The sequence below is a fragment of the Sitophilus oryzae genome, unplaced genomic scaffold (assembly GCF_002938485.1).
Source record: "Sitophilus oryzae breed Bouriz unplaced genomic scaffold, Soryzae_2.0 scaffold_966_pilon_pilon, whole genome shotgun sequence".
NCBI lineage: Eukaryota > Metazoa > Arthropoda > Insecta > Coleoptera > Curculionidae > Sitophilus > Sitophilus oryzae.
Window position 1 is genome coordinate 576700 of NW_022147601.1, and position 9719 is coordinate 586418.

Genomic DNA, 9719 nt, shown 5'->3' on the forward strand with positions numbered 1-9719 from the left:
AGAAATAAGTGCAAGTATTTTAACTGGTAGCGTGGCTAACGTCATATTCAAGGCCTGACTGTTTTGACAGTTCTACCGAAGTGGTCCAGAATTAGTAGTCGTAAACAAACCAATTGTTTTCATTAGTTTCGCAACAAATCTGTGTTTTTTACACGTTTCTATGCTAATAAAATTATACTAAATAATTTTGAGTGAATAGTGAACTATCTAGATCCGATTCATAACATCGTACCCGCGAAAAAAACCATACTTTCGGTAAAAATTATAGTAACACCGGCGATGCCGGCTGTGTGTCCGGGCTAGGAAAAAACATAATTAATAGCGTTAGTGTATAGTGTTAAACCAACGTAAGTGACGTGTATTTTTATGTAAAACAGTTTTCGTTTCTTTATTTTTACTTTGTGAAATAAAAAAATCCGCGACATTGTTCTGTGCCTGTGCCTTGTAGCAGCAATTATAATAAGTACTCAGGATCTGTCTACATTCTTTTTCTCAACAATATTAACTGTAACTAGGTCACGTCTGGTCACGTCCAAAACCTACAGAACATGCTGTGCCTACAATTTTTCCAATTCAACCCTCTTATGGACCCTCTGTGCATGTTCCCATAAAGAGAAAACGTCCCGATGAAAGAAAACAAGATTTGGAAATTCAGGATGAAATAAATATTGGAAAGTATTATTATTATTATAAAATGGCAAATATATTTTAAGAAATTAAATGAATTTGTACTTTATTTCAGTATTTTATATAAAAAAAATGATATCTTTATCTTTTAATTTACGATTTATGGAGTTGGTTACTTGATGAACATCGAACTACAAATTACTTAATGTTAATAGTTAATTCTATCTGATATCCACATTTTTTAAATATGTTAGGCAAATTTTTACAATTATTTTTAATTAAACTTTAAAATGTATTCTGCGGTTATCATATACAATACATTTTCTTAACTTGTCGATAAACGTATAGTTTTCAAATTTTTTAATATTTGGAAACTTTTTATCACAGGTATATTATTACTAGTTGCTAAATACTCGCTAACGCAATTTTAGGACACGCTTTTTATTATCTAGATTTTATTTTGTTCATCTTATGCTGTAGTTTATTTCATATTAATATTCGTGCTTTAGATCTAAATTTTAATGCTATTCAATTACTTTAACGCGATAAAAAGTTAATGTTATTTTTTAATACCTTTCTGTATAATATTTTTCACATTTATATCTGGCAAAACTACCAATAAATACTATTATTTATGCAAAAACTATATGCAGTACCATATGGCACAATACAAAAGCCGGACTAGTGCGGTGACGTCACAAATCGATGTCTCTGGCCTGTATGTCATGTTGGTTATGCTGGTAGTATAGTTCAACCCCAGAAACACACGCCGATGAGGTCTTTTTCAATTTTTTGGAAATTTTTTTAGTTTTTATTTAAAAAAAATAATTTCTTGATAATATGGCAACATAGGTAGTAGATTACATTTACATACAATAAAGAAAATCCAGAAATTTTAGCAAACAGTCATTTTTTTTAGAAATTTTCAAAGTAAAATAACTCCAACGGACTTATTTGAAAAACGATGAAGAGAAAATATGTTTCTTTTATCGAGATCTACAACCCCTTAAAATACTTGCACTTATTTCCGGGACACCCTGTATAGTCTTGATCTTGCACTGGTCGGTCTTATTGTTATATACAGGGTGTTTCTTAATGACATGCTAATAGTTAAGGAGGAACTTTTCAGATACGGGGTGGTAAAATTTTCTAGACATAAGAAATGTTTATATATTGAAATATTTATATATTATGAAATTTTGATAATAATTTTTATTTTAAGGGAAGTCAGTAGTGTACTATTTTTTTCTCCAAAAATATTCAATGTAAAACCCGTATGGACGCCACTGATTGAAATTCTTTGTAGTCCAAAAAAGGTATTTTGATGAATAGAAAAAGTTTCATAAAGATATCTGTAATAAAATCAGAGTTATTATAAAAAAAAAGGTTTCTTTAGCAACCCTGTATCTCAGAAATTAAGATGTTTAGGACATACACTCATATGAAGTTTTTTTACTTAGAATAGGTTCAAGAACCACCTCCTTAAATATTAGCATGTCATTAACAAACACCGTGTATATTTTAAGCTCAAATGTCTAATCAAAAACATTTTTTTTAATTTATACTTACTCTATTTAGCAAAAAAATCACATTAGCAAAACTTTAACAAACCCTTTTTGGACCTTAGTTTTATTATTATACTGTTTTTCCAAAAATCTGCTTGCCCAACAGGCACATGCACCATAATATACTGTTTAGGCAAATATCTTCATCAAGAAAAACTATTCTATTTGTCATTTTTTCTGGAATTTTAAACGCCAGGCTCTTATTTTCATCTCCCACTGACGGTATCCAGGAATCTGGACAGGGATGAACGATCGATACTATTTAGGGCGCGAGAGTGACTGCGTTCCAGAATTACCGATGAGTTACTGTAGGAACGTAGCAGAATCCTTCGGTTCGTATACAGACCTTCATTGTCCCTTTTTTTCGATCTTGAAGTTAATAGATTCTAAAATTATACCAAGATGAGACATCCAGGTTCCAGGTACCGTATGATCGAATTATCGATTGTCATTCTCCAGCCATATTTGACGCGGTTTTTTTTATTGTATGGTTAAAATAATGCATACATATATTTTAGACAAAAAATATCTTTATTCAAGAAGCCTTACAAAAATATTAACGACATTTTTAAAATAATTCTTCTGAAGTATTCATTTTAAAATTAAAACAAAACATACCGGGTGCGTCTCAAAAGTTGCTCACTCCTATAACTTTGTTATTTTTTCAGATAAAAAAAAACAAGATTTGGTATGTTAGTATATATGACATAAATTAGGATTGATTGACGTATTCAATTGTTTTTGGTCACTTCCTGTTTCACCGAAAATGACTACTATAGTCTATAAAATGAATAACTTTGAATTTTGACCGTTATTTCTTACCAACACGGCAAATATAAAATCCCTCTATCAAAAAAGTTACTGATATTCTTTAAATTGAGTGCCTGAACGAATCAGATCGGTAACTCTTTTTACTTTCGTGAAATAGAAAAGGAAAATAATAAAACAAGTGATAGTTCTTCCTCTTCTACCAAAAATCAACACGAAATGTCATAATTGTCAAAAGTAAAATGTCATCAGCTTTTGACATTTCTAAATATCAGACCAATGCCGTCTCTAATAGAACAGCCTCGAAGCGGGATTTATGACGTCACGCTAGTTAGATACTATGGATTAATAAATATGTGTTAGAATACATGGAAAACATAACTATTCCTCGTATTTTTGGTTTGTATTTTAAAATCAATGTTTGTTTTTCAAATACAAACCAAAAATACGAGGAATAATTATGTTTTCCATGTATTCTACAACATATTTATTAACCCTTTAACGCCTGATTTAATTTTTGTTCGAAAAAATGGCCATTATACTCATTTTAGTTACTTTAGGAGTTAATTAAGACACACTGTGGAGCAAAAATTTCATTTTTTCTCAGACTTTTCGATAAAAACTATGTGACCATATGGTAACACTAGGCGGTTTGCCTACCCAGTTTTGGAAATATTATGACGGAAAATTTTTACATACATGTTTATTTAAAGTTATTATAAATACATTATTTTATGGTCAGGTAACACCTATAGAGTATGAAATATGAAAAAACAGTCAATACAGAGTCCGACATTGCACTTTTTACACTTTCTACGCATTGAATTGTATACGAGTTCGTTTCTCACATCGCTGTCCGGTCCCAGTAAAACCTCTTTCCTGGTAAATCGTTATACCCAATAAGAATGAGTATTCCAATGTAGCATTTCATCTCTTCAGTAGTCACACGTGGATCAGGGCAGTTTTTGAACAGGCATATCTAGAGGTTTCCTCAATCAAAATAGACAGAACTTCGTCATCAATGAACATCTCAAATAACTGTACCGGAGACAAGTTTTGATACTGCAAATGATTACCATCTGGAAAACTTTGGCGACTTGGCTCCAAATCGCCCTGGATCCATTGGAATTCTTCTAACTTAGCTGAAACGTTTACTTGTGGCATGATGTTGTGCAATATAGGTGAATCTCGCTGTGACAGAGCACTCTCTTGCGAAAGTATTTGATCATCAGAAGTGCATCCACCAATTCTATTATTGTCCAGAAGTTTTACTTCAGCTTGAGCTCGAAGTTGTCCTCCAGATAGGTTGTCCACAAATCCACCCCCATCTTCATCTCCCGAGTCCACATCAGTCAGGACGCTTGCATCGGGTGGTTCAATAAATATTTCATCTATATCTTCATTATAGGCAATTTCCAAAGCCTCTTGAAGTGTAAAACCTCTCCTAAAAACAAAACCGTTATTAGAGCAAAAAACAGGTAGTACATGCGCTTAGCGTTACTATATGGTAACAACTTAATATATGCACCTGTATCTGAGAAGACATAACCTAAAAACTCCAACCGGCACAATTAATACCTGATTGTATGTCTTCTCTTACATACTGACAAATATAAACGCCATATTTTGAAAATATCAAAAGTTATACTTACTCAAACCTTGGTTCCATGGCAGTTTTGTAGAACAACAAAAATTACTAAACGGAAAACTGTCTCAGGGTCATAAATCACACACAAAGTAGAACTGTAACTCTTCCGATGCTTATTAGAACCATTCTAAAGAGACTCATGGCGCTATCTATCCGACAGAAGTAGAAGGTTGGGGACAGGCGTCAAATATAGGGAGCCTTACACTTGTGACCATACGGTGACGCTAGGCGTTAATGGGTTAATCCGTAGTATCTAACTAGCGTGACGTCATAAATCTCGTTCAGAGGCTGTTCTATTAGAGACGGCATTGCGTCAGCATGGCCGCAAGTTGCTAACCTATTAAAATAAACACTAAAAAAGCCCGCGGGAACTGCCAAATTCAAAGTTATTCATTTCACAGACTATATCTTTTGATTTTTAAATGGCACCCTCGGTATTTTTTTACTTTATTCGTTAGAAAATGACACTCTGAATAGAATGACATATCATATGTCAACTTTTGACATTCTCGCTTCTCGCATTTTTTTCTAAAAAAATAAAAAAGGTATAGGGGCTGAGCAACTTTTGAGACGAACCCGGTATATTAAAACAAAATATCATTTGGCGTGTTTATATTCAACAAATCATAAAAATATCTCTAGTATAAGTATATTAAAATGAAAAAAGAAATTAAAAAATGTTTTTGAAAAAATTACATATATACATATATATTTAGTTGTTTTAAACAATTATTGGTTATATATATCTATAAACACTTTAGGTAACATTAAATATGATTATACCGTATATTCGAAAAAAAAACGGCGTCAAGTTGCCTTGGAAATGATAGCGATCTCCGACGCCGTTTTTTTTCCCGATTCCACGGTATATTTACATCTATACAATATGCCTTTGTCATTCAAAATTTTCCCCAATCAAAAACATCAAAAGAAAAAAAAAACTCCTAATGTTATTTAATCGGAGCTATTACAATGTTCAATTTGAGTTGATCTCTGTCAGGCCCGATGAGATACGGCGTCTCATGAGCCATCTGCATCGAGGCGGGTGTATTGAGAGCCCCAAAAGGTATGAGATCATCGATATTGAGCCTCTTGTCTTGAGAGGTAAAGTGGTGAATTTTTTCACGCACTTCCATGACGTGTTCTACGCCTCCGTGGATGCCATAGATTAAAACCGAGACTTTTACCCTCATGTTGGGTGTGGGAGAGTCTCTACACGTTAAAGAGAGCCTTACCGTTCTGAGGATTTCTTCTGGGACCTCTAGAGTGCCTAGAAATCGAGAGAAAGCATGCAAGCAACAATTATAGGTGGGTAAATAAATAAATAAATAAACAAGCTTTAGTTTTAATTTATTTGAATATTTTTATTACTTACCTTGAGAGAGTATCAAGTAACATTTTTTAAAATGAACACCTTTGGGATATAACCCCACTTCCCACTGGCTGATTTCATGCGATTCATGTTCTGCGGCTGACAAATGTGAAGAAAAAAGAAACGTTATAATGTGATAGCTCTGTAAACCCCAGAAATTCTCTATATTCAGGGATGTGGAGCAACTATCTGATGTATAAAGCCTTGCGGCGAAAATGTTTGGTTCCGATACAAAATACGATTCAAGTTGTTTAACATAACCTAAAAAATTAAATATCAATTTTCTAATTATAGAGAAATTATTAATGTATGATACCTGAGTGATACTTCATCCCTATAGCCATTCTATCAACAAAAAACTCTTTATTTTGTTTAATTAAAGGAGACATTAGCAAATCGGCTAGTTCTCTAGGTGTCATCATAGGAAACCGAATATATACCATAACTTTCTCGACCAATCTCTTAAAAGACTCTTGTGTAAACGTTCTATTCAGATGCATCTTGTTTTTCTGAAGATCCAACCATCTAACAACACAATTATAGAGCATTATCTCGTTGTGAACAACCACATCGCTCTGTTGTAACACTTTAACAAAAGTATCACAGTCGATGTTCGTGAAATCTGATGTGTTTGCAACTGCTTCGAAATTCCATTTGAGATAGTTGTGGCATGTTTCAAAAATAAGGGTGTGGTCACATATACTGCTGTATTGAAGCCAGGAAGAGAGCTGGTTATGGGAAGCGGCATGAGGTACATGGCGGCACATATAATGTATGCAAATACGACTCAGACTCTACAAAAAAAAAAAAAAACAATTTTAACCCTGTCTAAAATGGGCTGTTCTAAAAGTTTTTTACCTTAACTAAATATTTATCAGCCAGGGCTAGAATGGGCATGACATTTGTGTGAGTAATGTGAATTTTCCCCGTGTAAAAATACTCTAAGAATGTGTAGAAAACTGACTCGCAAATTGGTAATTCCTGTAGCTCTATATGGCTTTCCGTCCATTCAGACCAAGCAGAGTTCCTAAGCATTGCCTAAAAGTGTTTATATACGTTAAATATTCTCTAAATAAGTGTAAAATATTCGTTCATACTTGAAAAACATCACTGGAAGCACACAAAATCAATCTATGTGCACCAAATTCCCTGTTTCCCACTTTCAAGTATATGTCGCACATATTTTGATCCTGCCAGAGGTTTCTGAGGGTTTTCAGTATGTTTACTGAGTTGTCGATCTAGAAAAAGAAGTTAGGAGAGAGTACCTATTATAATATTGTACATTTCCTCACTGTTATTTGGCAATTTTCGTTAACATCGTCATCTGAAGAAGAGGATCCCTTGCTACGATATGGTTCAGTAGGTCTCCCAAGAACGTACATTTCATCGTTGAAGAACATATCCATGTTGTTCGAAAGGGTCGAATCACTTTTAAAACAAATTAAAATGTCTTTTCATTAATGTTTTGTCAAAAAAATATCCATTAATTTAGTTGGGTTATGTTGATTAAATTAAGTGTTTAGATTTGTTAATAGATGTCAGCATTGTTCATGAAAAAAACATATTTTTTAGTAATAATTGTTGTTTTATTAATTTTTTAAGCCGCTAGTCAATTACAATGTAAATTTAAATAAATTTTGGGCTCTGTTTTGAATTTAAATTAATAACAATTTTATAGTGTTCCAGAATTCTATAGCAACTTAAACATTAGTATTAGGTATTACGTAAAGATGTCGCTGAAATCGAATTATAAATTAGAGGGCTCCAAATTCGAATAAACAATAATTAACAATGCCTGAATTACACTAGTTATTATAGATTAATTGTATTGTTTATGAGTAGCATATTCGTAACGGTTTCCTTAGAAAACCCCATACTATGACCTTTCTCGTGCATTTACGGACTTTAAGACCATTAAAACAATGTTTTCGCATTTGCATCACTTAAAAACAGTAAGAAATTATCAACAATAAGGTGTAAAACCTTGGCTAATAGTGCTTCGGACTAATTTGTATCACGTAAATACAATCAGTGAGCGATAAACATATTTTTCGAAAAAATATGACGCAAATATCGTTAGGAATTAAGCAGATTCCTGTATTTCAGAAATATTTACGTTAATGTCGTATTAATAGATTTTAAACTTTCTTTATGCGAATGTAATTGATATAATTGGTTTTTAATTTATTTATTGCAAATTAATAAGTCTCTATATGTGACCTGATTACCTAAATATAGCGTTTTATATATAGAATAACATTTGGTGATAATGGACGTATAAGATGACAAAAAGACTTAATTTTTACAGAAAATTAAATTAAAATCTGTTAAATAAGGGCTAGCACTTTTACTGATATCTCGTACCGTCAAAGACAGCTGACCCACAAATGTATTTTTTCTTGATCTAGCAGCACTAGAAATGGTGGTCCAAAAATATGGTTCAAAAGCGTTTCTTTTAAATTTCAAAGTTATACAGGGCGAGTCCTAAATAAGTGCAAATATTTTCAGGGCTGGTAGATCTCGATAAAATAAACATATTTTCTCTTTACCGTTTTTCAAATAAGTCTAAATTAACAGAGTTATTTACTGTGAAAATTTCTAAAAAAAATATTTTTTTCTTTAAATTTTAATAACCACTGGATCTTTTCTGGATTTTATTTTTTGTAAATTTAATCTACTACCTATGTTGCCATATTATTAAGAAATTATGCTTTCTATGCTTTATGCAAAAAATCTCATAATCGTGTTTCTGGGGTCGAAATATACTACCCATAAAAATATTTGCACTTATTTAAGACTTACCCTGTATAACTCGGATATTTCTAATATACTTAAAAACTGTAAACAGAAAATACATTTGTCTATATATCTACTAACCCTTAAAATACTGATTTAAGAGGCCCTATATACAGGGTTGTTCACCACATACGACACGGAGTATTGTAGCTAAACGATGAGATTTTTACAAATTGTAAGTTTTGGGTTCGATGAAGGACTATTAGAGGTACAATTTAAAAATAATTTTACAAAATACAGAGTGTCCCAAATAAGTAAAAAATATCAAAGTTGTATTTTTTTAAATGGAACACCCTGTATATTATTACATTTTTAGTTTCTACGATTAAAATAAAGGTAAATTTAATTAAGGTTTATTATACTTAAACCTTACCGTTTTTGAAATATTTTCAATTTTGTGAAATTGCAGTAAAAATTTTAAGGCTTCATTTCTCCAAGGGTATCAAAGTTTTTAATACTAAATATTTACTGAAGTTTATTTACTGATCAGTTATTGTGTTGCAATAATAAAAATAATAATACCTTATACAAAATGTCTAAACATTTATTTTAAATAATTATTAGCTTCAAACGGCAATAACTTGTTTAATTTAAATGGAACACCCTGTATATTTTACGAGAATCAGATGCACAATTTAATTGTCTATCAAATTATATTATACCATTTTTTACCTATCTCTTTAAGTTTCCGTAGAAAATGCATTTTCTTGTAATTTAGAACTTATTTATCAATATACCCATGGACTATTGACATTTTAGATTATTTTTAAAGATGTACCAAATTTTTAAAGAGCACAGATACTAATATTGTCGATATAATTCGTTTATTTCATTAAAAAATAAAAAAAAAACTGTTTAAATATTTGTTAAAGAGGACCAATTAATATGATTCCAGTATTCAAACTACATTAACTGACTGTTTGCGTTGATTAATAATAATTGC

The 9719-nt window shown here is 31.7% G+C and overlaps 3 protein-coding genes across 4 annotated transcripts in view; all 3 read right to left on the reverse strand.

Annotated features, from left to right (window-relative positions):
• Positions 1-2551, reverse strand: part of LOC115891121 (sodium leak channel non-selective protein) — a 33301-nt gene extending 30750 nt beyond the window's left edge. For both annotated transcript variants that reach the window (XM_030911512.1, XM_030911511.1), the window contains exon 1: positions 2197-2551. The gene's annotated coding sequence lies outside the window, so the exon portion shown is untranslated. The remainder of the gene's footprint in view (positions 1-2196) is intronic.
• A 1351-nt stretch (positions 2552-3902) lies between these two features.
• On the reverse strand, positions 3903-4870 carry LOC115891135 (piggyBac transposable element-derived protein 2-like). Its single transcript, XM_030911532.1, has 2 exons — positions 4613-4870; positions 3903-4404 (listed from the first exon to the last, which is right to left on the reverse strand). Exons 1-2 carry the CDS (start codon positions 4627-4629, stop codon positions 3903-3905), a joined length of 519 nt encoding a protein of 172 aa, XP_030767392.1. The 5' UTR covers positions 4630-4870.
• A 237-nt stretch (positions 4871-5107) lies between these two features.
• Positions 5108-7476, reverse strand: LOC115891141 (BTB/POZ domain-containing protein 17). Its single transcript, XM_030911539.1, has 6 exons — positions 7273-7476; positions 7078-7218; positions 6839-7018; positions 6297-6774; positions 5984-6241; positions 5108-5878 (listed from the first exon to the last, which is right to left on the reverse strand). The coding sequence occupies exons 1-6, from the start codon at positions 7384-7386 to the stop codon at positions 5559-5561; spliced, it is 1491 nt and encodes a 496-aa protein (XP_030767399.1). The 5' UTR covers positions 7387-7476; the 3' UTR covers positions 5108-5558.
• Between the last annotated feature and the right edge of the window lie 2243 nt (positions 7477-9719).

Bases quoted from the DNA above. Each gene is read 5' to 3' on its own strand.
- LOC115891141 (XM_030911539.1), bottom strand. From the start codon at position 7,386: ATGGATATGTTCTTCAACGATGAAATGTACGTTCTTGGGAGACCTACT. The intron at 7,019-7,077 runs GTATGAACGAAT...AAACACTTTTAG, and splicing joins CTTCCAGTGATGTTTTTCAA to GCAATGCTTAGGAACTCTGC. The intron at 6,775-6,838 runs GTAAAAAACTTT...TTTTTTTTGTAG, and splicing joins CTGATAAATATTTAGTTAAG to AGTCTGAGTCGTATTTGCAT.